Source organism: Aspergillus niger (assembly GCF_000002855.4).
Source record: "Aspergillus niger supercontig An01".
Taxonomy (NCBI): domain Eukaryota; kingdom Fungi; phylum Ascomycota; class Eurotiomycetes; order Eurotiales; family Aspergillaceae; genus Aspergillus; species Aspergillus niger.
In genome coordinates, this window is record NT_166518.1 from 342,353 (window position 1) to 368,479 (window position 26,127).

The 26,127-nt window shown below is 50.7% G+C and overlaps 11 protein-coding genes and 1 non-coding gene across 12 annotated transcripts; 9 read left to right on the forward strand and 3 right to left on the reverse strand.

Moving 5' to 3' along the window:
- Positions 1–550: 550 nt before the first annotated feature.
- Positions 551–3,184, forward strand: An01g01450 (hypothetical protein; the record flags this gene model as incomplete). The annotated part of the gene is made up of 2 exons (XM_059745496.1): positions 551–585; positions 910–3,184. 2 exons carry the CDS (start codon positions 551–553, stop codon positions 3,182–3,184), a joined length of 2,310 nt encoding a protein of 769 aa, XP_059603066.1.
- Positions 3,185–4,945: 1,761 nt separating this feature from the next.
- Positions 4,946–5,305, forward strand: An01g01460 (uncharacterized protein; the record flags this gene model as incomplete). The annotated part of the gene is made up of 2 exons (XM_059745553.1): positions 4,946–5,063; positions 5,121–5,305. The coding sequence occupies 2 exons, from the start codon at positions 4,946–4,948 to the stop codon at positions 5,303–5,305; spliced, it is 303 nt and encodes a 100-aa protein (XP_059603067.1).
- A 402-nt stretch (positions 5,306–5,707) lies between these two features.
- An01g01470 (uncharacterized protein) lies at positions 5,708–6,525 on the reverse strand (the record flags this gene model as incomplete). Its single annotated transcript, XM_059745601.1, has 2 exons — positions 5,708–5,828; positions 5,921–6,525. 2 exons carry the CDS (start codon positions 6,523–6,525, stop codon positions 5,708–5,710), a joined length of 726 nt encoding a protein of 241 aa, XP_059603068.1.
- A 1,341-nt stretch (positions 6,526–7,866) lies between these two features.
- An01g01475 (hypothetical protein) lies at positions 7,867–8,367 on the forward strand (the record flags this gene model as incomplete). The annotated part of the gene is made up of 1 exon (XM_001388551.1): positions 7,867–8,367. One exon carries the CDS (start codon positions 7,867–7,869, stop codon positions 8,365–8,367), a length of 501 nt encoding a protein of 166 aa, XP_001388588.1.
- A 491-nt stretch (positions 8,368–8,858) lies between these two features.
- Positions 8,859–10,258, reverse strand: An01g01480 (uncharacterized protein; the record flags this gene model as incomplete). Its single annotated transcript, XM_059745725.1, is given in 2 exon segments — positions 8,859–9,647; positions 9,650–10,258. Coding segments are annotated over 2 exon segments (1,398 nt in total).
- Positions 10,259–10,420: 162 nt separating this feature from the next.
- On the forward strand, positions 10,421–11,557 carry An01g01490 (uncharacterized protein; the record flags this gene model as incomplete). The annotated part of the gene is made up of 2 exons (XM_001388553.1): positions 10,421–11,376; positions 11,431–11,557. The coding sequence occupies 2 exons, from the start codon at positions 10,421–10,423 to the stop codon at positions 11,555–11,557; spliced, it is 1,083 nt and encodes a 360-aa protein (XP_001388590.1).
- Positions 11,558–12,240: 683 nt separating this feature from the next.
- Positions 12,241–13,415, forward strand: An01g01500 (uncharacterized protein; the record flags this gene model as incomplete). The annotated part of the gene is made up of 4 exons (XM_001388554.1): positions 12,241–12,294; positions 12,345–12,418; positions 12,473–12,653; positions 12,708–13,415. The coding sequence occupies 4 exons, from the start codon at positions 12,241–12,243 to the stop codon at positions 13,413–13,415; spliced, it is 1,017 nt and encodes a 338-aa protein (XP_001388591.1).
- Positions 13,416–14,364: 949 nt separating this feature from the next.
- Positions 14,365–14,455, forward strand: tRNA-Pro (AGG). Its single transcript has one exon. It is a non-coding gene; the product is annotated as a tRNA-Pro (tRNA).
- A 656-nt stretch (positions 14,456–15,111) lies between these two features.
- On the forward strand, positions 15,112–16,071 carry An01g01520 (uncharacterized protein; the record flags this gene model as incomplete). The annotated part of the gene is made up of 2 exons (XM_001388555.1): positions 15,112–15,172; positions 15,254–16,071. The coding sequence occupies 2 exons, from the start codon at positions 15,112–15,114 to the stop codon at positions 16,069–16,071; spliced, it is 879 nt and encodes a 292-aa protein (XP_001388592.1).
- A 477-nt stretch (positions 16,072–16,548) lies between these two features.
- An01g01530 (uncharacterized protein) lies at positions 16,549–18,050 on the forward strand (the record flags this gene model as incomplete). Its single annotated transcript, XM_001388556.1, has 2 exons — positions 16,549–17,144; positions 17,237–18,050. The coding sequence occupies 2 exons, from the start codon at positions 16,549–16,551 to the stop codon at positions 18,048–18,050; spliced, it is 1,410 nt and encodes a 469-aa protein (XP_001388593.1).
- A 1,551-nt stretch (positions 18,051–19,601) lies between these two features.
- An01g01540 (uncharacterized protein) lies at positions 19,602–22,960 on the forward strand (the record flags this gene model as incomplete). The annotated part of the gene is made up of 4 exons (XM_001388557.3): positions 19,602–19,613; positions 19,665–21,407; positions 21,452–21,742; positions 21,788–22,960. 4 exons carry the CDS (start codon positions 19,602–19,604, stop codon positions 22,958–22,960), a joined length of 3,219 nt encoding a protein of 1,072 aa, XP_001388594.1.
- Positions 22,961–23,305: 345 nt separating this feature from the next.
- On the reverse strand, positions 23,306–25,778 carry An01g01550 (uncharacterized protein; the record flags this gene model as incomplete). Its single annotated transcript, XM_001388558.3, has 6 exons — positions 23,306–24,231; positions 24,287–24,461; positions 24,548–24,712; positions 24,762–25,177; positions 25,228–25,453; positions 25,503–25,778. The coding sequence occupies 6 exons, from the start codon at positions 25,776–25,778 to the stop codon at positions 23,306–23,308; spliced, it is 2,184 nt and encodes a 727-aa protein (XP_001388595.1).
- Positions 25,779–26,127: the final 349 nt, after the last annotated feature.

Sequence of the window (26,127 nt, forward strand, 5' to 3'; positions counted from 1 at the left end):
TCAGTATCTGAGACATTGGATATCGCTATTTTTCGACAATCTAAAGCGGTATATCTGGTCAATACGACCTGGCCAGCCTTCAAGGGACAGGGGGAGCGGCCCTAGTGGTGGAGCACTCCCTTCCGTACTTTCGATCCAAGGATGGGGATGGCATCTCATTGCAGAGCCGCATGTGTGGATGTCCTCGTGATATATATTGAAAATGCTCGAGCAGACCTTCGCTTGAATGAGGATCAACACATGCCCGCCTCAGTACGAAGATAAAGTCGAGCGAGGTTCGTGATGTGGCTCGTATGGAGGGGTCAAGAGGATGCCGAGACTTGCAAATTGGCAGGTTCCGACACTTTATGCTCTCGCTTGGTCGCGCGATCATCTATTTAGCCTCTCTGCCTTCAAATCGACACTCATTTTCGTTTTCTATTGGTCCGGAAGCAATTCCACACACGGCTCATCGGCCTCGTATTTGTGCCGATCAGACGAGATTTAGTATGGCCTCGTCTTGGCATGACAGATATATAGACCCTGAGCTGAAAATTTAGCCGTATACAAGATGGATAGGGGATTCGAATCCCAACGCGGGAGATGGTGAGAACAATCTGTCAGGACATCGTCACGAACTACTGAAATTTGGTCAGCACACTGGGAGTACTTCAAATACATCCCCTGAGCTATGGCGGAACTCACAGTTGGCTATGTTTCTGGCATCATTGCTGCTGGCGTGTTTCTTGGTCGGTGAATCCAGCCCTGAAGAGCTAACATAGGCTAACTGCTTCAAGTCCGTCTGTTTATTCCAACAGTGATATGTCTCTTAATTATTGGCCATCTACCCGCTGAAAGTTCGGTCGTCTCTTGGTATTGATTTCCTCTCACGGACTTGGTTCATAAATCGATCCACTGATAAAGCTGTAGGTCAGTCGTTAGCCGGCTGCTTCACTCATCATATTGGCCCACCATACTTGATTCAGATACCGCCGCCAGCACAGGCGTCAGCAAGAGAATCCTCACCTATTCCTGGCTTCAGTTGATCGCAGCTGTCCTAGTATCAATTACCGGTATCGTCACCCCTCTTGGCCTCTACGACACGATCGGTCCCCAAGACAACCCCACAGATGTTCTCTTTCACTACGCACCCGATACATCAGCATTTGGAAAGGCAACCCCTAGTAGGGATGGATATAAATCACTTCGGATATGCTATGCCGATGAGGATCCCGATACCCCAGAAGGCTGCCCCGGCGCACCGCCGAATCGCGCCGACATGGAAGACATCACTGAAGCGTATTCCGTTTGGCCTAGCAGTGTCAGCTTATTTACGAGCGGAAACGTGTCAGCGACAGTCTCCAGTGTGTTTGATGTCCAGTGGCGGTCGTTCCGTTCATCAACGCAGATAGTACCAGGCGCTAGCGCTACAGGGAGTGTATTTTCTCAGGGCTATTATCGACAGATCTCTCAACTAATTTTGGATGAAGACCTGTTGGCTGTCGAGGGTTTGATTGTGGATAGCAAGGCTGGACGTATTGGTTTCCGTAACCATACTATCCCTTCGACTTTGCCAATGGGAGCTGAGTGGACAGAGGATATCCTATTCATCGAACCTGAAACTCGCTGTGTCGACACAAATTTGACAGTGGATTACAACTACGATCCCCAGGCACAATATAGCAGCTACAGTACCGACGACATCTATAACACCGATCTTCGGAATCTGGCTCTAGTTGATCGCGGTGGCTTCGTTAATCTATCCCATGAAAGGTACAGTATCGATGCTAGCAATTTTCAGGAGGATGCTGCACTGTACGAGCGTGCCTACAACGCTGCATGGAGACACAACATGCTCATAATGCAGTACTTCAACGTGACAACTAACGGTTCAGACGGAAGGGCACCATTCGCATATATGCACTCAGAAATGGGAAAGAGGTTCAGTCTGGCAAACATGTCTAGTATAATCGTCGAGCCGATGACTGTCCAAACAGACTCCGGGTACGGTAGTTTCCTCGACGTCCCAGACGGCTTTACCTTGTCAGGAAACTTCTCGAGTGGACAGCCCGAGAACCCGTTGAACCTCAGCACATATGACGTCTACGCCATCGGCAGTGAAGCCTGTCACTACCCCTCCGATAAGGCTCTCTCGAACATGTCATTCGTCGGTGTGGCCTGTGGTACTGTGTTTGCCGCTCCTCGTAGACTCGACGGTGATTCGCTCATTCCAGACACAAATAGCACCTGGAGCACCCCGCTATACTCCTGCGCGGCGGCAACTAAGGCAGCTGTTCGAGAGGTCACTTTCCGGTTCAACGGTACCGGAGGGCTAGACAAGTTAGTCATCCAGAGCATCAACGAAAAGAAGTACAAAGACCCTTCCGAGCTTCCACTCTGGGGTGTCGAACGACTGAAGAACCACACACTACAAAACGTAAGACCCTTATGGGGTCTTGTCTCACCAGAAGTCGGCGCTCGCGACGACATCTCCACAGTACAACGAGACTACCTGTGGCTACCCGGCTACGCAGACCTCCTCACATCTGACACCATAGCCGGCGAGCCAAGCATGCCCGGAAACCTGTTCTACACACAGAGACTCCTCTCACTATTCGACATTGCAACCCTCAACCAAGCCACCTCTCGATACACAGGATCCGGCGACCTGGCTTTATACAACCGCTGGTTCGAACTATCCTCCTCCGCCAGCGGCGTCGAGAAAATGCTCGGGCTGATATGGACCGACATGACCGCCAATACCGTTGTCGGGACACGTGGCTGGCATAATGCTCCAAGCCAAACCTCCAAGAATAGTAAGAGGATGTCAAAGCGAGATGTGGGAGGGGTAAGCGTGCCGGTAACACTGTGGTCGCGGAACATCAAATATCACATTCCTTACGCGATCCCGGCGTTTATAGTGCTGGCTCTTTCCATTGCGCTTGCGGGTTTTACCATCTGCCTTCTTATTCTACGGCGTACCGGGCTAGGACAGATGCGGTCTTACCTTGCTCGTACCTCGCCTGGTAGGATACTTGGAAGTGCGCTGCATCCAGATCAGGCGGGTGTTCTTGCTTCCACAAAGACCTGGATTCAGCAGGTGGGTGTGCGGAAGGCCACTCTGCCGGGGCAGAAGGAGGATGGTACGATTCCGTTGTTGGATATACCTGCTGCTGGCGAAGAAGGGGTTCGAGATCGGAAGTAAAATCCGCTGTTTGGTTATATTTAATCTGGGGCGTTTCTCGCAATAAAATTGGAGCCTTGGACATGGAATTAGCTCGGGGAGGGGAATGTAGTGCGGAGCTGGTCAAGGAGCTTTAATATGGGCGCAAGGTTCCGGGGGTTCTAATGCGTACGGCTATCAACCCTCCTCATAATTTCTAAAAGGCTATAAGTGGCCGGGATTATAATTCCAGGTTCAGCTTCGGACTAGTATGCGGGGCAGTCTGATATACGATGTAGGGGAAACACATTGCTAGTTTAATATGGGATTAGGCACCCAAAGAGATTTGTCCGGCTCTCTTAGCGGGAGAAAATGTAAGAGTATAATAAATAATTGGGAAAATTCAAAAGGCTTTGTCTTCTTTTGCCCTTTTCATTCTTGTTTCAGTTTTTCTTTTGTTCAGCCGCAGTGACAATCACCCTGACTCAATCAATGTCTTGGCATGCAGCAGGAGCTAATCTGCGGCTGACTCGACAAGTTACATCAACATCAACACAACGCCACCCCTCATTGCCACACTCTCTATTCCTACAGCTAAGTAGTAAATACAAGCCATACGGAGTAACTCGGATAGATGTGCAGCATCCAGATGCTGGTCTATCCAAAGGGTATGGGATCAACAGGCTGTGGCACAAATTGAGCGTCAACGCCAGCCCCATAATTTCATGAAAGGCTAGTAATGGTCCTCCGAAGCTATCTTCAAAGTGGCAAAATGCAGTCTCTCTCTCCCCTTGTTTCGCCCCTCTTTTCCTCTCTCTAATGGTACTCAATGGCACTACGCACTAGTGGGCTCTCTCGGGACCTGCTCGGTCACAAGGTATGGATAGTTTTATGTGTGCCTGTTGCGATCTGCATGCTTCCGCATAGACTAACAATATCGCGCATCAAGATAACGCATTCTCTATGTTCGATTCTCAAATTGCTGATTCCCGGCGCTTTCAGAGTGTGAGGGGAGTGTATTAAGCGACCAAAGCCAATGTTCTTGATGAGCTTGGAAAAAATATTGGTGGGTTGATCATTGACAAAAGAACCTAATGGCTAGGACGTATTCGCGTATTTGGCATCTGGCATCAAATGCGGAGAGCAGGGATATCGGACTACTTCTGTGCTGAATACTCCCGTCCAAGGTGGAGGCATATGGTGTAGGTCTACTGAGTAGTAGCTGAGATCTGTCGATCAAGGCTGAGAGAGACCGATGACCCCACAGGCTTTATCCTGAACTCATATGTCAGTTTTTCCAATTTTGTGCGCTAGATGCAAGATCATGGAGTTCATTCCAACATGCCGGAAATTCCGGAAGGACATATGAACGCAACTCCTCCGTCCTGATAGAATAGTACTGTATAGTTGCATCTTTGATTGGGTGGTCTCAAAGTCATGTGGCATATTGCCAGAAAAAGAGATGCTATACTATTGAGTACTTTATGCCGGACTAAATTAGTGTCTTTATGCGCCCATTAACTAGATTGATATCTTTTCGAAAAGGATCTGCTGGAGGCGGAGGTGTGTCCGAAATGGGACATTCACAGTGCAACTACTACTACGGCCAACCATCTTTATCATTAAGGAAACAGCAGTTACTCTCTCAATGACCGAAGATATAAATATCCCCTACCTGTTCCGTCAAATCTGCTCTTTGCTTCTATCTATCATCCTCAAGCTTCCAAACTAGCCTGAATACTGCTTTCCAATAAATCTATCTTATTCCATCTTCTTCGGTCTACCTCCAACCCTCCCTACAAGATGAAGCTCACTACTACCGCATTTGGTACTTTCGCACTCATCGCCGCCGCGAATGCCGCCGTGACAGGACACTGCACACCTGGTTTGAATTACTGCTCCAGAGTGCTCGAAGACGTCGGTGAGCTAGATTCCGCTTATACGATGGCTTTCCGTGAAGATACTGATATATACAAAGGCGGCAATCATGCGGCGATCGCTGATGGATTGACCAGAGATGGTTATACGTCAGCGGCCCAATATCCAGTTATGTGGAACGAGTTCTTATTCCATTGCAACAATGATCAATCGATTTCTGTTGTTGGAGCTTGTTATGGGAGTTGCCGGAACAATGGCAGTGGTCAAAGTGACACCTGCGCCTAGTGAATTATCACCCTGCGTGGAATTGGAATACCTGGATTGGGAAAGTCTGAGTCTATACGATTCTTATTTCGAATTCGGGTACTTGGTTGGTTATGCATTCTTCAGCAAGGAGTATATAGTACTACGTTTGTTTTGTACATAAACTGTGGTATTATTGTTTATAAGAAGAAACCATGCACTATTGACCATCCAATTCATAGGTTGGCAGTAAGACCATGTTATCGATATCTCGAAGAGTCCTGCAAACAAAACTTTGAAACATGGTCTGCAAGAAGAGCAAGAAAATGTCAAACTATCAGTAACCACCATGGTGAAGCGTCCGATGACTCCTCGCCGAGGCAAGCGACGCGAACGACCTCCTGCAGTCCGTACACCGAGAATGCTTCTCCGTATCATGCTGTCTCAAACTTTTCCGATCATTGAAAGGTTTACAACATTCCAGGCAGAACCTCTCGCGATAAATACAATAAACATCACGACAATATAAGACAATGGTAGAGAAAGAAAATATTCTTCATGATCTCTATATCCAGGTTCGTCATTATCCTATGCCATAAACGTAAGCCATGATGGACGCCTGTTGCTTTCCTTGGGTCAATCTTCATGATCACCTACCGTAGTTTCGTTTCCACACGAGCCATTCGTTGGATCAATGATGTGGAGAAGTCGTATGAAAATAGTGGAAATTCAATGCGCACCTCGTCAAATCGAGGCAACTTTATAAGCGTAGCAAGATGCTCTACGGCGAACTTGGCTATTGTCTCCCGCAGCTTCGAGTTTTGTGGGCTATCCAACCCGTAGACTTTCTCGATAATGTGGATGAATTCCTTGTTGTCCCAGACTAGGGTAAGTCTGTACTCCAGCTTCTTCTTTGCCAGGGCCATAAGTGGTTCAATGGCATATTTATCAGCAACGTTGTACATTTCTATATTGACATGCGCCTTGGTGGTAGGAGATTCATAGTCAGGATTCGTGGCAAGGTGACTCTTGTCCGGAGAATCGTCGTAGTCTCCACGATAGAAATAATCGATCATTTTCTTGATGATCGTGGGATCGTCGTGGATAGTAACGATATTTGTTTTGGCCTCCTGTAACTCGTTAGAGTCATACATGAGATATGCCATGTGCTCACCTGAAACTCCCCACACAGGGCCTTCTCGAAGAATTCCGATTGCGGACAGATTATACAGCGATGGACTTTGAAAGTCGATGAATGGCATTTTATTTCGACGTCGGAATATATTCCATTTCGGATGCTAATTTTTTGTTGCGTTAGCTGGTATCTAGAAAGAAAAAAAAATAAAAATAAAAAAATAAGGCTCTGGAAGATATCACTTCGATAGGATGGCAAGAAGGGTGCTAAGATTGGTGGCCATGCTTTTCAACGGCGCAAGCAAGTGCATTTTTGACGGATGAGCGAGGATGCTTAGATGTTAAGAAGAGTAAGTCAATGGTGATATTCCAATCACTCGAATCAATACGTCACGATTCAGGGTAATTCTAGGGTCATGTTTACGTTGTGGACGGATACGCGCTGTGGGCTTCCGTACCAATGAAGACTATGGGGTAGAATAGGTTTTTGTACTTTGTGCATTCAGAGCTCTACATATGTTAGCTTCATGTCTTTATATAAGGGGAATAGAAGATGTTGCAATTTTTTTACGAGTTGTCCCAACTCAACGAGGTTCGGTGACCGCTAAAATATTACACATCCTACAGGAGGGCTTTTTACCCCAAGGTTTGCGGTCACACTGTTAACAACAACCAGTGCTGATTAACCTAGTAGTAGCCACAACTACCCCCGGAGCCTCGATCACCAGAAGACAACAACGACTACGCAATGTCAATCCGGAGATCCTGCTCGAATCTGGGCTATATCCTGGCGCCTACCAAACGCTGCTTGTTAATCAGGTCTGTGAAGCGACACCACCTAGAGCTCCGACCAAAATTGACTCGCAGAAGACTGTCGTTGTGAACATCGGTTCAATTGGGCACATATAATCGATAAGGCATTGTTGGAGCTTATTCAATTAGCTATCAACCGAATACAACTACTTCATCTGAGTGACAGAAGAACGCCACCTTGTATAAGTGAGGCGCATACGTGATTACTTGATCTGCATGGGATAAACATCATCCTGTGTAGGCAAGATCCGGGTGCATCAACGTTTCGGAATCTTCCAGTGGGGGAACCATCGAACCTTGATCGAATTGCGGTTCCACTACCTCACAGACAATTCCTAATTCTTTATATGCTTTCCCTCCCCGAAAAGTCGTACAGTAGATGGGTGTGTCGGATGACTGATCCAAGGCAGCCTTGAAAAGGGAGTAAGATTTTGGCGCGGGGTGTGTGGCTATGCCATGTAATCAACCAAGCTACCTAACGTTACTAGTAAGCTCATCTCACCCGGGAGACAACTACCCGACATCCGGCTGCATCTTACTCTTCCCAAATAAAATCACTATTCAAATACCTGAACTCGCTGCCTCCAATCCCTCTCTGCATACTCTCTATACCCTATCTACCCCCTATCTTTCCAGTACCATAAAAACAAATCAAAATGGCCTCCGGACTCATCCTCAACCCGCACAACCTCCTCCGCGCCGCCCCACTCGTCTCATCCACCTGCACCCTCTGGTTCGCATTCGACCAAGACCTCGTCCTAAATGTCTTCCTGCACCCGGACCACCGTCCCCGCAGCAACGAAATCCTACCATCTTATTTCAACGTCCTCTTCCGCCGCGGCGTTGTCCGCGTCGTAGGCCTCCTGGCCCTCTCCATGGCGGGAGGCGGATACAACATTCTAAAGGACCGCCGATCAGGGGTAGTCGCGGGACTCCAATCATCCTTGTCGTGGTATGTAGCCGGCACGGTGCTTGCCGCTAGTCATCTGCTTTATGTGCCTGTTATTGCTCCCAAGGTGCTGGCCATCATGGAGGATTCGTCGAAGGGTTCCTCGACGGAGGATCTGGAGGGTTGGTTGACTATCCATCGTGTAAGGACTTGGACGGTGGATTTCGCAGCGTGGGCTTGTTTTGTGGTGGGGTTGGGGTTGGCCTAGTGTATATGGATTATGGGGATCGATGTGTATGATGTAATGGGGTGGAAATGTACTCATGAGTACTCATGTAAAATGCGCAATGATATTCGATGCAGTCTATAGATTCGTATTTCTCTGTGATCTCCACCGCATGCCATATCTTCGTATACACCAGACAGCTGCTGCACCACACACTGCACTCATGATGCCAAGGGCGGTAAAATACCACCCTAATCCTGCAGCATCCATCAGAGGCTGCAGGCTAGTCACTCCTATTGCTGCCATAGCACACCGTGTTATGCTTGCACTTGCTGCGGCAGTACTCGGGTTCTGCGGGAAGATATCGACCAACAATGTGTTGTAAACAGTGTAGAAGCACGTACCCTAGAACCCTTGGATTAATTGCAGGATCAATAGAATTGAAAAATGCTTTTCATTTCGCGCAGTCCAGCCGTAGGCGATCAATGTGCTAGTGGAGAAGAGAAGAAGGTAATAGATACCACGAGACCGCGCTAGTTCGATTGGGAACTCACGCAGATCATCGCCATGGACTCGATCAATTGGATGATTATGTTTGCGGGCATCGCTTCATAGTTGTAATCCATTATTCGGCCATTGCAATAGCCGCCTCCGATGATACCAATGCCTTGTGGAAAGTAAGCCAGGCCGGTTAATAACGTGTTGAACTGATATGTGTGCATGAAAATATCGGAAACCGTAGCGGCGAGGATATATTCAACCGCGTAGAAAGATCCGTGCATCCACAGGCAGCAAAAGGCGTCTGGAAAGAAGATGATCCGTAAGGGGACTAGAAACATTCGGATATTAAGCTGAGTGAAGATGCTCTTTCTCGCCTGGCCAGAAGGACTTTGCTCGGTATTACCTGCAGGTTTCTCTTNTCGGGTGTCGTTCTTTTTATTCAGTAAAAATCCCNCGGCTGTGATATAACTCCACCAGCACCGGTNCCATGCTTTAACCTTCGTCCTATCACTTCCATTCCCAACAATGTTGCGCCCAGTCTCAGGAAGCAGTATACCAACAACGAAGAATAGAAGAATCCCGACAATAAATAAGGCCCAGAAGACCCACCCAATATCTCCACTCAGATATACAACCAGCCCACCCATGATCGGGCCCACACAGGTCCCTAGATTCAAGGCCATACTGACCCAACCCATCATCCTACCCCGTTCACTGGGAACGCAGACATCAGCGACAATGCCATAGCTTATAGCAAATGAGGCACTGGCGCCAAGGCTCTGAAGAGCCCGTAATAGTAAGAGGACACCATAGTTGGATTTTTGAGTGCCATGCCTAAATTAGCTAAAGCATAGATGGCGAGGGTAAGAAGGTATGTTGGTCTTCGACCAACGGAATCAGAAAGCGGTCCGAATATTGCTGGTGATACAGCTTGGAAGCTTATATAGATGGTCAATGTAATATCTATTGCTTGCCGCGATGTTTCGAATTGGGTCTCAAGCATTGGTAGAAGTGGAAAGTATACGGTCGCGGTGAGAGGTGATGTTATAGTTGCAAATCCCACAATTATAACAATGAACATTCTTGTTTTGGAAGTGAATAATGTGTATGGTTGGGTGGCCGGTGGCTCCGACCGTTGTGTTTCTGGGGTGTCATTGGCAGCATTGGTAGCAGGTACAGAGTAATTTGAGGGATTTGCGATTGCAATAACACGGCTTTTCTGGAAGTGAACAAATTGAATTCTGCTCATTACAAAATGTATTCGCCGGCAGTAGGGTAGGATGGGTGACGACAAAACATTCAGCGGGGTGAGGCAGCGGGGGAGTGGTACAGCAGTTCTTTGTTCTAAATCGGTGCATATTGGACACCACGCTATCCAAGCAATAACTTCATCATCAATTTTTAAATAGCACAGTGATGTTGGAAGAGTCATCCAGCTTTTCATGGAGTCTTTCTCAAACAGCACTTTGGGGTAGACGGTATGAAAGCATGTTCGAGTAGACACCATCCCATCTCCCTTAAGTTATGGTCAGCACTGATCTTTCTCTCCCCGCTAGTTCTTGACACTTTCGCTCGAAAGCAGTTGACAGTCATCATGCCCTCAAACTCACCAGTAGTCATTGACATTCTTTCAGGCGAATTCCGCGTCGATACAAATCTCGCCAGTCAGTTTCCGCCCGGTTCTCAAATCGTTTCTGCAATTCGCTTCGGGACCTCAGCATGGACCACCACAGCACGTCTCTGCGTGAAGAACAATATTGGGATTGAGAAACTATATTTCCTCAAGTGTGCTACTGGGGACAATGGTCGTTTATTGATACAAGGTGAATTCAACGCACAGTGTGAACTCTACAGGACGATGCCAGACTTCGTACCAAAGCCTTATTCTTGGGGCGAGATCGATCGGTCAGAACCAAAGACATATTTTCTTCTATCAGAATTCATCAACATGGCCGACAGGATCCCGGAGCCATATCAACTATGCACCAAGCTTGCCCGGTTGCATCGCGAAAGTGTCTCACCTACAGGAATGTTTGGCTTCCATATCACGACCTGCCAGGGAAATACTCCGCAGAACGTTTCATGGGAGAGTAGCTGGACTATATTCTTCTCCAAGCTTCTCAAGCACGTTTTAGACCGAGATTCTGCAGTCAATGGAGTCTGGGAGGATCTCAATATACTCTCTCAGAGGGCCCTGAATTATGTGGTTCCTCGACTAATCGGAGTACTTGAGGCTGAAGGACGCAAAGTAAAACCATGTCTAATCCATGCCGACCTGTGGGAGGGAAATACTGGGACATCTTCCAAAACAGGAAACATCTATATCTTTGGCTCTGCCGCATTCTATGCGCACAATGAGATGGAGACAGCGAACTGGCGATGCAACTATAACAAGATCCATGACCAAGTGTATATACGCACTTACTTGCGTCACTTCGCGCCCAGTGAGCCACGACACGAATGGGATGACAGGAGCCGCATGTACTCGGTATACTACAATATTATCTACTCTGTCAATCATAGGAGTGAGGGGACTGCTGTTCGTCAGATGTGAGCTAACCCCTGTTGATCTCTCTGCACGCGCGAAGCTGACTCTGACGCCAGGGCCTATGATGACTTGTACTATTTGATCGATAAATATGCGTCGTTTGAAGAAGGTATAGGCCCTCGAAGGATTAACGAATCTGAGCGAGCCTCGCTCTCGGATGAACGAGACCATACTAGAGCTTGAGAGAGCATAGCCAGCTCACTGTATAGATAACGAAATGTATTTCAGAAAATTGTTCTTCTATTGATGAAAACGCAATGAATGTTGAGACCAGTCTGATTTGCGTATTCCACCTGTATATGCTTTACCAATAAAGTTATGCTGTCTTCAGGGCTCGCGTTCATACCCGAGCTCAAAATGTAATTGCAGGTCGGATGACAGTAATTTTAGCTCCGTTGACCCAACCGGTTAACAAAAAATCAATATACATTTTCTATGTCTTTCCAAATAGCAAGAAATTCTAGTGTTTTGAAGACTATTTTCTTCCTGTATCGTAGAATCAGGTATGGTTTCTGGAAATACAAAAAATACTCTAGTATCTTTGAAGGGTCGGTTGACTCTAAACTTGCTTGTTGATAGTCATGTCAGTCACGTGCAAAGAAATACGGTCACTTGACCCCTCGCGAGCGGTAATATACACGCTCAAAGTTGAAAGGGTTCAAGAGCTCGAGTAGCTGGGTTCAACCCCTTGAAGCTCGGCACTTATCTTATCGGCATTTCACGTGATACATTAGTCATCTCAGCGATTCCGCCACCCGCTCCGCGTCTTGATTCCAAAGCGCTCCGCTCAACATCTCAGCGTTCCTTCTGTCCTTTTACTTTGCTTTCTCTGGGAGATTATTTAGAATCTATTGTCTGTGTCCAACATGCCGCGCGCAGAAGCTGGATCCACAAAGGCGATCAGCAACAAGATCAAGGCTGTACGTTGCCCTCTTGTCCACACTTAAAACAACTTACTAACGTCCAACAGAAAGGCTTAGGCAGACTTAGATGGTATTGTCAGGCTTGTTCGCGCCAGTGTCGCGATGAGAACGGATTTCGCTGGTAAGTTCTACAATTTGTGGAACATCCAACGTCTATGATACTGACTTTTCAAAGCCATGTCCAGAGTGAAAGCCATGTGCGCCAGGTGCTGCTAATCGGCGAAGACCCCAAGAAATACATCGAAGACTACAGCAAGCAATTCCTCGACAACTTTCTCAATCTACTAAAGACCGGTCATGGCGAGAAGAAAGTTCACATAAACCAGTTCTACCAGCAAGTCATTGCCGATAAGGAGGTTAGTGGTCCGAGTGGTCCTTGCGGAATGAGTCTGTCGCTAATATACATGTAGCACATCCATATGAACGCCACAAAGTGGAAGAGTCTTTCGCAGTTTGCTGCATACCTGGGTCGCGAGGGTATTTGCCGTGTCGAGGAGACAGAGAAGGGCCTGTTCGTCTCTTATATCGATCGGAGTCCGGAGGCCATGAGACGACAGGAAGCTTTGCTCAAGAAGGAACGCCAGGACCGGGGAGATGAGGAGCAGGAGCAACGACAGATTCGAGAGCAGATCAAGCGTGCTCAGCAGAGTGCGAAGGAGGAGGAAGAGGTGGACCCTGAAGCTCGCAAGCTGCAGCGCAAGGAGGGTGAGAAAGTCAAACTGAATATCGGATTCGGTTCGAAGACAAACGGTGATTCGAAGAGCGAGTCGCCGAAGCCCGCATCGCCTGAGGAAAAGGATAGCGGTGCATCGGCCACGCCAGAGACTACCGATGCTGCACCTGCTCCCGCTGCCGCTGCCGCCCCCGCCCCGCCTGCGCCACAGGCTGCGCCAAAGGTGTCTTTGTCATTCGGTGGTGGTGGAAACAAGCCGAAGAATGTCTTTGCTGCGGCTGTAAAGAAGAACCCTCTTGCGGGAAAGAAGGGGCCAGTCATGGAACAGCCCAAGAAGATGACGGAGCAGGAGCGCATCATGAAGCAGGAGATGGAGGCTATGGAGCGGAAACGTATGCGTGGTTCTGCTGGGTTCCCTGACGCGAAGCGCCCGAAGATCTCTTGAGTTGGTCGTTCGACAATGATATTCCTACGTGGGTTGTACCCATAACTCCACACCCTCATCGGCTTCGATGCCGCTCCGCCCAGGCGACGTTAATGCATTTGTTCCCGTCGGCCAGTGGGCAATGGAGAAACACCATGGGGGATATTACTATGACAAGTCAGACCTCGATGACTTTTACGCCGCGCGCTCTCGATGTCGGTGGCGGCATTTGCAGCAACGCGTTCTTGCGATACCGTTCAGTCGGATATTTGTTGACTGGGACGCACTCTTTCTGCTGGGTACAATGACTAGGCCATTGGCGTGGTCACCTTGAGTTCTTCGGTCGCCTATGATAGATTTATGACTAGATAGCGTTGGCCAATAACACTGTCAACTAATGAATATATAACTTGCATGTTATATGTCGCTGTATCTTTCAGTAGTGTCTCGATGAGTCAAGTGCGTACATGTCTCCGAATGATGCTATTTGCCTGCCGCCACTCTGGATGTCCTTCACACGCCACGGTATAGCGGACTGCCTAGATATATTGGTCGGGCAGGGGGAGCTTTGCTTCGGTACCCGCATCTGTCTTGTGCCGTCTCTCGTTTGGGTTATTTGGCAGATAATGGCTGTATTGGAGTGATCATTATGACGGTGGGAATCAATAAGTTCTTACCCAAAATGTATTACCCGGGGTTAAATATATATTACTAGTTACTACCAAACCCCATCCACGGAATTACTATTTAACATCTTGCACCATTGGAACTCGCTCTGAACCCGACTCAAGAGAATAATAAAACCCGAATAATAGTAGTGATAGAGTAATATCATCACAAGTCGAATAACAACCAAGAATATCCATGATACTCCGCCGAACGTACTGGTAGGTCATTTGCAGTTTGCTGTTATGATAGATGTTCTACTGGCCGCTAATAAAGCCAAAGTTAGAGGCAGCTACCATAACAAGCCCGGGTGGTCTAGTGGTATGATTCTCGCTTAGGGATACAAACCCAAGCATATCTGCGAGAGGTCCCGCGTTCGATCCGCGGCTCGGGCCTTGTACCTTCCTTTTTTGCTTTTGTTCCGCTCTCGCCAACACAATTGTCTCTCCCAAGCAAGGAGAGAGAGAAGAAGCTGACGAGAAAAAGAGTCAATGATCAACCAGGGAGGCAGCAAAATAGTTCTTTTTCTTTTATTAGCTGATGAGCTGTATCTTTGCTCCAAATTGATATGAAGCTTTTCTTTCGTCCCGCTCATGAGCCCGACTCAGCAGGAATCCGCCATCAGCTCGCACTTGGCCTCGAACTCTCCTGCCTGCGCCGCCCTTCTCCACGTACCCCATCTAGAATGTAACACAGCGTGACCTAATCAGCATATGAATCTGACACAAGACGTGAGGGTTCTTGAACTCAATCCAATGCGTTGTCACCAACCGACCCACCACCCCCGCAGTGAGCCATAATGTCTATCTATCGTTCGGGATCACACCCGAGCCCGGCATGTCGCGCCGTGCCTTTTCCCTCCACTGGCGGAGATACGTTCCGCTGGTTGATTGACTCACCCATCAATTTTCATTTTTTTTTTTTTTTTTTTTTTTTTTTTTTTTTTTTTTTTTTTTTTTTTTTCGCATTTGAATTCTGGACATATACAAAAATCATACGGCAATCGAGAGTCACACCTACACACACCACAAAGATCCTACTCAATCCAAAGATGGCCGTACAATCGCTTTCCCCAGAGGGGAGGCAGAAAACACTCGCTTTTATCGGATGTGGTATGTATCTATCACCAACACTACAATCAAACAATGATCGACAAACACCCAATATCTACAACCTGCTAATGGCGAATAAAGGCAACATGGGCTCCGCCATTCTAAGCGGCCTACTGGACGCAACGCGCACCCAAGCGGGAAAAATCAACCACTTCATCATAAGCACCAAGACCGCCGCATCCGCGGAACGTCTCCGCAGCCAATATGCCGAGGACGCATCCCGCGTGACCATAGCACATGACTCCAACCTCCGCGCAATGCGCGAAGCAGACATCATCATGCTGGCCTGCAAGCCCTTTCTAGCCAAGGGTATTCTCTCCGCTCCGGGAGTGGGGGAAGCGTTGTCCGGAAAGTTAGTGATTAGTATCATGGCGGGGATGACGCCCACTGACATACTCGACTGTCTGAGCGACGGGGATCGCGAGAGTGTCAAGATTGTTCGGGCGATGCCGAATGTTGCGGCGCGGTTGCGCCAGTCTATGACTATTGTTGAGCTTCCTGAGACGAAGCCGCTGGAGGAGGAGTTGGTGGAGATTGTGACGTGGGTGTTTGAGGTGATTGGGAAGGTCAAGTTCTTGAGTGCGGATTTATTTGATGTTGGGACGATGTTGGTCGGGGCTGGGATAGGCGTTATGACGGTGCCTTTGGAGGGATTGCTGGATGGGTGTGTGGTGGAGGGGTTGAGGAGGGCGGAGGCGCTGGAAATGGCGGCTCAGATGCTGTCCGGGATGGCGGCGTTGTTGAAGGAGGGGTCGCATCCTGCTGTTTTAAGGGAGAATATTTCGTCGCCGAGAGGGTGTACTATTCAAGGAGTGATGACGGTGGAGAGAGCTGGAGCAAGAGCGACATTTGCAGATGCGGTGATTAATGGCACGAGGCATCTGATGGGGGATCGGTAGGTGAGGTTACTATACTCGGGGTATGTTCCCGAATAGATTAGATCGAAAGATAGAGAACGATAGCAACACTCATAGATAGATAGAACACTGATAGAACCCCGTCAATTGATATATTATCCTCGATAAGAACACACAGCACCCATTGGACCGTCTCAACTGCTCCCATATACCTGATTTCATCATCCTGCAGCGGTACCCTTAACCGAGTACTACCGGAAACACCCACCGAACCAGTCCATCATCCATCAACACCAACTACAATGTACCTAGATTCCTGCAGACACAACCCCCCTCGCGTGGAATCAAGCCAATCGGTCAAAAAACCGTCTGCCGTGATCAACGACCACATACTCTGCGCTGGCGTCCCTACCCCTCACTACTATCATCCGGCAGCTTTATAACGAGGGGATAAATAAGTAGACAGGGAATACCATAAGCCCTGAACGTAGATGGAAGGCATCTAAACCGTTCCTTGAAATGAGATCGAAAGTATTACTCTGGCCAAAACGGCCTACTCCTCTTCTCTACTACCAACTCCTCCACCACCCACCAGTCTACTACCATGCCTACTACAACACCTCGTCAACGTCAACAACAACAACCCACCACACAGTCCCACCACCAGCCCCCAAGACCCCCTCCCCAGCACCCCTATCAGCCCTACCAACCCGGACCTTCCTCCGCTCCCTCCTCTTCACCTCCGTGATGGCCTCCCCGCTCCTCAAACCGTGTCTCTCCTTGCTGAAGTACATGGTCGACTCGAACTCCTTGCTCTTTAGTCCAGCTAAGAACCCAGTCGTGAATTATCTGCTGCGCAGGACGATCTATGATCACTTCTGCGCCGGGATTAATGAGAGGGAGGTCCGGAATACGGTGCAGGAGATGAAGTCGCTGGGGTTTAAGGGTGTTATTCTGGGGTATGCGAGGGAGTCGATTGCTAAGGTGGAGGATGTGGATCGCATTCAGTCGGCTGAGGAGAAGCAGGAAGCGCTGGATCGGGCGGTCGAGGAGTGGAGGGTCGGCACGTTGAGGACGTTGGGAATGTGTGGGAGGGGGAATTATTTGGCTGTTAAGTATGCTTTCTCTCTTTTCATTACTTATTGGATGGGTGTGGAGGGTAAGTGAATGACGGGTTTGGGCTAATAGTGTTTGTTTCTCTACGCAGGTTTACCGGTGCTGGTCCTGCGGCCGTGGAGGCCCTCTCGCGCGGGGATCGTGTTCCGCCACCCCGGATTCAAGAGGCCATGATGGAGATTTGTGATGCTGTTGCGGCGCAGGGCTCGCGGGTGTGGATTGATGCTGAGCAGCAGATCTTCCAGGGTGCGATTGATGCGTGGGCGGTGGATTTGATGAGGAAATATAACCGGGTGAATAGGGCGGATGCGCCTGTTGTTTTGAATACCTATCAGGCATATTTGAAGTCGTCTACGGCTAGGCTTAACGAACATCTCCAGCTCGCGCAGAGGGAAGGCTGGGCTATGGGTGTCAAGCTTGTCAGGGGAGCGTATATTGCGCATGACCATCGGGACCGCATTCATGACACCAAGGCCGATACGGACAGGAATTATGATCATATCGTGGAGAGTCTGATTACGAGACAGTATCCGCTGGGCGGGGAGCCCGGACAGCCGTTTCCGAAAGTGCGTCTGTTTGTGGCTTCGCATAACGGGGTGAGTGTGCGGAAGGCGTGTGCGCTGTATCGGCAGCGGGCGCAGAGTGGACTGCCTTTGATTCCGGTGGAGGTTGGTCAGTTGCAGGGAATGGCGGACGAAGTGAGCCTGGGGATGGTAGAGGGATCGACGGATGGAGCGGCTCCGGGGGTGTTCAAGTGTTTGGCGTGGGGGTCGACGGAGGAGTGTCTGCATTTCTTGTTGCGGAGGGCGGTTGAGAATCAGTCGGCGATGGAACGGACGAGAGATACGGCGCGGGCGCTGAGAGGGGAAGCTTGGAGGAGACTGGGTGGGGGAAGTGTAATGTAACCACGTTCTTCCATCGTTCAGTTCAATGTGAATATGATTCGATGATTATCGATGTAGTGATAGCCAGTTGTATACTTTTCGGCTCGGAAACCCGAGGTCGGAGGGCGTTCCGGAGTCTGGATTATCTTTGGAGTGAATGTTTCTTTCCTTAGAGGAACTATAACTTGTGCCTGCTATCGCAGCACTCGGACTTGGGCTCCCGTACCTTAACATTATGCGTCTGCCCTTATCAGCTAGGGATCGCCTGGACGCTAAGCTAAAGGATCGGCCCCCGTCTACTTCGTAGGATCTCCATAGCCTCTGCATAATCGGCATCCTCATCCTCCAGCACAGCTTCCCTCTCACATCCCTCCAGTATATCTAGCACGTAGTCCTGACAATCCCACTCGAGGGTCTCGTTGTCCACCGGTGTGGCGTCGACAACATCCTTCACGGTCGGGATATCGGGGCTGCCGATCTGACACACAAACAAAGATTCTATAAAACCCAGATTATCGGAAGGAAGCCCATTGGACATCACTTTTTGGAAGCAGGGATGCTCGCCGTCGACTTCAAAGATGAGGTCTTCGGTGTTTGAGTGGAGATGGAGGGCCCAGTGTTGAAAGTTGCCGTAGCGGGGGTGGTAGATATCCACGGCGAGGTATGGGGGTTTCATGGCCAGTGTTGTTGATGACTGGAAGCAAGGCGTACTGTTTTGTTTTTGTGGAGTGACTATGATTATGTTTGTATGAAGGGATGACCTGCCAGTGTCTGTCGTGGCGGGGATCATCTCTACTGTCAGTAAGGAAGAGGGCGAGGGGAGGGACATCATGCCTGAGGCAGAGAGGCAGCAAGGCAGCAAGGCACCGCAGTTGTGTGCTTTGCACTGCTTGAGCCTCTTTCCCACTTTCCCTTTCCTCTTTCCTCTTTCCTCTTTCCTTTCCCCCCTCATCCCACTTCAACTTCCTCATCACTTTCACCATTCACCACATCATCATCTTCCGTCATTCAATTGTCTTCCCCGCCATCCCGTGTCTGTTCCTTGGTTACCTCCCTTTTGCCTTCCTTTGTACCCCCGGCCGACCACGTCGCTACCCAATCATGGCCCACTGCAGGGGCTTGTCCGTGGCACTGGGCCCAACGCGGGATCCCCGGACTTCCGGCCTCGCACCATTCCAGGGCCTTCCGTACCCCACAAAATGACCTGGTCGAGTAGGAATGGCCTGCCCTGAGGACCGTGCCAGCAAAGTGACGAAGGTACTTCGGTTCGGTTCCATCATCTCCCGCGGGGTAATTCCATCACCGCTGACCAAGAAGTCCTCAAGAATTTTCTCAAGGGGCAGTGCATTTAATCTCCTGGTGTTCGCCTGTCTCTCGTTCATTTCACCGATCGCCCTTGGCATTCCCTGTCTCGGACACGAGGTGGACCGACTACTGCAGGATAAAACTCCGATCGAATCTCGCGTCGCACTCAAATCTTATTTATATCTCCTATCCTTTTCTCCTTCCCCCTCGACTTTTTGAGCGGATAAAGCAACCGCATAGCTTCACTAGGCTCCCGGCCTTTGCAAGATGCAAGTCAAGGTATGGTTGAGAGCCTAGCCCCCGTAAACTTGTCGCTGATGCGCTTGCTAGTTCCTGGCAACGTTGTTGCCGCTTTTGCTGCATCTTCCTGCGGCTGTGGACGGTCTGCCAGGAAAGAATGCGCGTATTTCGGCGTCCCTGAAGAGACACGCTGGGCGCGACGTGCCCCAAACAGCTCTTAACTCCACCAATGTCTATCAGACCAAGTTCTCGGGCGTGACCTGGGATGAGGATCATTGGCTGCTCACCACCACCACGCCTGACCAGGGCCACTACCAGTCGCGTGGGTCTGTTGCAAACGGATACCTGGGAATCAATGTTGCTAATATTGGTCCCTTCTTCGAGCTTGACGAACCGGTCAATGGCGATGTGATCAATGGCTGGCCCCTCTACTCCCGGCGCCAGAGTTTCGCTACTATTTCCGGTTTCTGGGATAGACAAGCCCACACCAACGGCTCCAATTTCCCCTGGCTTTCGCAGTATGGAGATGACAGTGTAATCAGTGGTGTTCCGCACTGGAGTGGCCTGATTCTTGACTTGGGCGATGACACGTACCTCGACGCTACCGTGGATAACCGCACGATCTCGAACTTTAAGTCTACCTATGACTTCAAGTCGGGTGTGCTGTCCTGGTCGTATACCTGGACACCCCAAGGAAACAAAGGCTCTTATGCAATCACCTACCGACTCTTCGCGCACAAGCTGTACGTGAACCGAGCCGTGGTGGACATGGAAATCACCCCTCTGACGAACGGCAATGCTACGGTGGTTAACGTGCTGGATGGCTATGCAGCAGTCCGCACAGACTTTGTCGCATCTGGCCAAGAGGAGGGTGCGATCTTCTCTGCAGTGCGGCCTTGGGGGGTCAACAACGTCACGGCTTACGTTTATGCAACTTTGGATGGCTCCGACAGTGTCGACTTGTCTTCGCGTAGGATCGTCACCGACAAGCCTTATGTGAGCACAAACAGCTCGTCGGTCGCACAGGCGGTCGATGTTATGTTTACTGCGAATGAGACTGTCCGCATCACCAAGTTTGTGGGTGGCGCCACCACGGACTACTTCCTTGCCACGCAGGAGACAGCCAAGGCTGCATGCCTGGCTGGCTTGGCTGATGGCTACGTCAAGTCGCTGCAGTCGCATGTTGGGGAATGGGCCACGATTATGCACGACCACTCGGTCGATCGCTTCACGGATCCAGCGACCGGTAAGCTACCTGAAGACAGCCACATCGTCGACTCGGCCATCATTGCTGTCACGAACACCTACTATTTGCTGCAGAACACCGCCGGAACCAATGCGATCGTGGCTGCTGGTGGGATTCCTGTGAATGTTGACAGTTGTGCTCCCGGCGGACTTACCTCGGATTCGTACGGTGGCCAGATCTTCTGGGATGCGGATCTATGGATGCAGCCTGGTCTTGTGGCCTCCCATCCTGAGTCAGCTCAGCGGTTCACCAACTACCGTATTGCATTGCACTACCAAGCTCAGGCCAACATCGAAACTGCATTCACTGGCTCGAAGAACCAAACTTCGTTCAGCTCTTCCGCAGCGATTTACCCCTGGACTAGCGGCAGATTCGGCAACTGCACCGCAACCGGACCCTGCTGGGACTACCAGTATCATTTGAACGGCGATATTGGCCTGGCGATGATCAACCAATGGGTTGCAAGTGGTGACACGGCATGGTTTAAGAACTACCTGTTCCCGATCTATGACGCAGCAGCCACACTTTACTCTGAACTGGTGGAGCGGAATGGCTCCTCCTGGACATTGACTAACATGACTGATCCGGTAGGTAATCTGTCCCTGTCACATGATTTAGCTGACCTCCGCAGGATGAGTATGCCAACAGCATCAATGCGGGCGGATACACAATGCCGTTGATCGCCGAAACACTGCAGAACGCCAACAAGTTGCGCAAGCAGTTCGGTCTTGAGCCGAATGAGACATGGGACGAGATCGCAGAGGACGTTCTGATCCTCCGTGAGAACGGTGTCACCCTGGAATATACGTCGATGAACGGCTCTGCTGTCGTTAAGCAGGCTGACATTGTGCTCAACACGTTTCCGTTGACTTATGAGTCAGACAACTACACGGCCACGAATTCGCTGACCGACTTGGACTACGTAAGTTGCAACTCCTTATGTGACGTGCTATGCTAACAACTACAGTATGCAAACAAGCAATCCGCAGATGGACCGGCCATGACATATGCCATCTTCGCCATTGTTGCCAGCGATGTTTCTCCGTCCGGCTGCTCTGCCTTCACCTATCACCAGTACTCTTACGCTCCATATGCACGTGGCCCGTGGTACCAGCTGTCTGAGCAGATGATCGACGATGCCAGCATCAATGGTGGAACTCACCCGGCATTCCCGTTCCTGACCGGCCACGGTGGTGCCAACCAGGTAGCCCTCTATGGTTACCTTGGTCTCCGTCTCCACCCAGATGACACCATCTACATCGACCCGAATCTCCCGCCCCAGATCCCTCATATTACTTACCGGACCTTCTACTGGCATGGCTGGCCGATCTCTGCGTGGTCTAACTATACACACACCACCATCCAGCGGGATTCGTCTCTTGCACCGCTGGCAAGCGCTGACCTTCTCTTCTCCAACGTTAGCATCAAGGTCCAAGTCGGCCAGTCCACCGCCTCGGCCGATGAGGCAACTATTTACTACCTTCCACTCTCCGGAGCACTGACTGTCCCTAATCGCATGATCGGGTCTGTTAACACGACTCCTGGCAATCAAGTCCAGTGCCATCCAGTTTACTCACCGGATGCCTACGAACCGGGCCAGTTCCCTATCTCTGCTGTGGACGGCGCTACTTCCACCAAGTGGCAGCCCTCGACATCTGACCTGACTTCTTTGACAGTCACTTTGTCTACCACGGCAGAGGCTGGAGCCGAGGAAGTTTCCGGCTTCTACTTCGACTGGTCTCAGGCACCGCCCGAGAACCTGACTGTCATCTTCCACGATTCGCCCATCGGGAACCCCTCCACTGTGTTCGCTGCCGCTGGCTCGAACTCTACAGGATACCGGGTGATTACATCGATGTCCAACATCGTCCAGTCTAAGCCGTACAACGCCATCTCTGCGGAGGAGCTGAACGTTGTCTCTATCCCTACCGCCAACACCACCACCATCACACTCGATGCGCCCGTACAGAAAGCCCGGTACGCCACACTTCTGATCGCAGGCAACCAGGCCAACGAGACTGCTGGTGCTACCGTGGCCGAGTGGGTCATTCTGGGACAGAACAGCACTTCCAGCTCCTCGGCGCAGGCCAAGCGGAAGATGAGTGCGCGGAGCAAGGCCACTTTGGCTCAACTCAGCTGAACAGCTTGCTTGCTCTCGTATGAGACGTTCGCGTCTGTATCATAGGTATCCTACCATATCTGGACCAGAAGTACGTAATAATCAATTAATGCTACATAATATGAATTACGATCGATCGATCCTTGCCAGCCACAACCGGCTACACCGATCCAGTCTTTCGACCGGCCAGTGTACCAGCCATGACTAGATAATGTATGTATGCGAGCACGCTAATAGATACAAGAAGACAACCCCGCCATAATGCCGCTGTCATAAGAGAACAGCAGACCATAAATAGATGTCCCTGACCTCAGAGACACTCATCCGTCCACCCATCACCACTCACCCTCAGTAAGAACAGCTCGGTCACTCCTCATCGAGCGCAAACCGATCCAGGAACCTAAACGTCCTCAACCCCTCCCTAACACTGTCCACAAAGTCCGCCCCAATCGTCTGCCCCACCACAACACCCTCTCTCTCATCATCAATCCCCGCATTCTGCAACGCGCCCTTTCCACTCCCAACCGCCCCCACCGTCTTCCCGAACCGGAACGCATCCACCAGCACCTGCAACGGCCTGCCCGCCGGATACAGCGTACTCACCGCACTCGCTGTAGAATTAAGCTGCGGCGCCGTGACCGACCCGGACGCAAACAACCCCTCCGCCCCAGGCGCCACAACCACCGCATCGAACTGAATCGCGTCTGAGGCTGAATAAGTCTGATCGACTCCATCGGTCAATCTCTCTGCGACAACCACCACGTCCACTTCATCGTCTTTCAGCTCCGTCGCGAGGTCCTGCGCGGCGGTGATAGAAGATGGTGTTTGCACGGAGGCCAGAAATCCGACTCTCAGGTTCGAGAGCTTCTTCAACTTCGTGCCGAAGGTGCCTACGTCGGCGGTCTTGTTGTCGTGGTAGTATGTTGGGTCGGGGTCCGGGGCGGGGACGTCAATGGCGCGGGCGACGCGACGGGCAAGGTCGTTGGAGATGCGGTTGAGTTGGATGATGACGTTCTGGCGCACGGTGGTGGATTTGACGTTGCTCGTTTCGAAGCGGATCGCGTCGATTAGGAATTGTTGTTCGGTGGGCACGAGCGAGTTGTAGAAGAGGCGCGGCTGGGACCAGACGTCTTGGAAGGTCGGGGAGGTGCTGCGCAGGAGGTGCCCGGAAGTGGTGCGGCCGGGGGATGTGAAGAAGCCGTTGCCGGTTGTTTGGTTGGCTTGTTTGGGGGAGGCGGAGTTGAGGGTATTGGGGGAGTAGGCGTTCGGATTGAGAGGGATGTACATTTGGCCTATTTATGGGTTAGTCGGTTGTTGTAGGAAGAGGGAGATGGGGGAGGGATTTACCTGCACCATCACGGTTGTTGTTATGGATTGGGACGCGAGGCTGGTTAATGGGCAGCTGTTCGAAGTTGGGGCCGCCGTGGCGGTTCAGCTGGGTGTCGAGGTACGAGAAGAGACGGCCCTGCAGCAGAGGGTCTTCGGTAAAGTCGACTCCGCGGACGATGTGGCCGGGTTGGAACTGGTGCGGTTAGATTGGTTCGTAGCGTCGGTAAGGTCCATGTAGGTTATTCGGGTGGAGAGACAAGGAAGCAAGGAGGGACATACCATGACTTGCTCGGTTTCCGCAAAGTAGTTGAGCGGGTTGCGGTTGAGGGTCATTTTACCCAGCTTCGTGATGGGCACGTACTCTTCCGGCACGATCTTAGTGGGATCAAACAAGTCGAACCCGAAGCGCAGCTGGTCTTCTTCGTCCATGATTTGCACGCCGAGCTGTGGATGTTAGCTGTAAGCTCGCTGTAAGGGACTGTGTCGCACATACCTCCCACTCCGGGTACCGTCCATACTCAATCGATGTCCACAGGTCCTGGCGCATAAAGTCCGAGTTCTTGCCCGAGACCTGTTGCGCCTCTTCCCAGACCATACTGGCCTTGCCCTGAAGCGACTTCCAATGGAACTTGACCAGCTTCGACGCGCCACTGTCCGTCACAAGCCGGTATGTGTGCACGCCAAAGCCGTCAACATGCCGGAAGGAGCGCGGGATACCGTGTCCAGCCATTGCCCAGAATAGAGTATGCAGAGCGCTGGGCTGCTGGCTGAAGAAGTCCCAGGCCGAGTCGTGAGCAGTCGCGGCTTGCGGGATCTCACTGTCACCTCTGGGCTTGACGGCGTGGATCAGGTCGGGGAACTGGATGGCATCCTGGATGAAGAACACGGGGATGTTGTTTCCCACGAGATCTGACGAGTTAGTGTTTGGCTAAGAGTACGGTAACCAGGGGATAGCTTACCGAAATTACCCTCATCGGTGTAGAAGCGAGTGGCAAAACCGTGCACATCGCGCGCCAGATCGGTACTGCCACGACTACCAGCGACAGTGGAGAAGCGCACGAACATGGGAGTTTCCTTGCCCTGTTCAGAGAGGAATGAGGCCGCGGTGAGGTTGGAGAAGTCGCCGTAGGAGACGAAGACACCGTGGGCACCGACGCCACGGGCATGTACGGCGCGTTCGGGAACCTACATTCTTAGTGGTGCAATTGCGTAGTAGATAAACAAAAGGACTTACTCGTTCATGATCGAAGCGCTGGATCTTCTGGCGGAAGATAAAGTCCTCTAGCAGAGTGGGGCCGCGTTCACCAGCGCTCAAACTGTTCTGGTCCTCAATGGGACCGCCCACGTCGGAAGTGAGGTAAGTATTATTGTCATTGAGGTAGTACTGAGAGAGGAATTCCTCAGTGGATTCTGAGGCATCTGAGGAGTCGCGAGCAGAGAGGTCACGACTCATGTAAGGGCAGGCGGCATTGGCAAGGCCAATGAGGCCAACGAGACCGATGGGACGCATGGTCGCGTGGAAGGGAAGGGGGGAAGTTGGACTACGTCCAGGGAAGATGAGGCAATTGGAGCAGTGAGAGGAGAAGGAAGGGGAGGGGAGGAGGAGAGAAGAGAGGGGGGAACTGAGGGAATTATATAGAGAGGCATTGGCATTGGCATTGGCATTGGCAGCAGCTACTAATTGACTAGATTGTATGACTAGTAACGAATGTAGGAGCCGTCCGTCCCAGCATGTTTTGTTCGATACCAGGCGTGTACCTTACTTGGGATGATATCTTTCGGTAAGGAATCCTGGGATGCGTATCGAGATGCAGACACACGGCCAATGGCGCGTTGCTCATTGGCCGGGGGGTCCATGA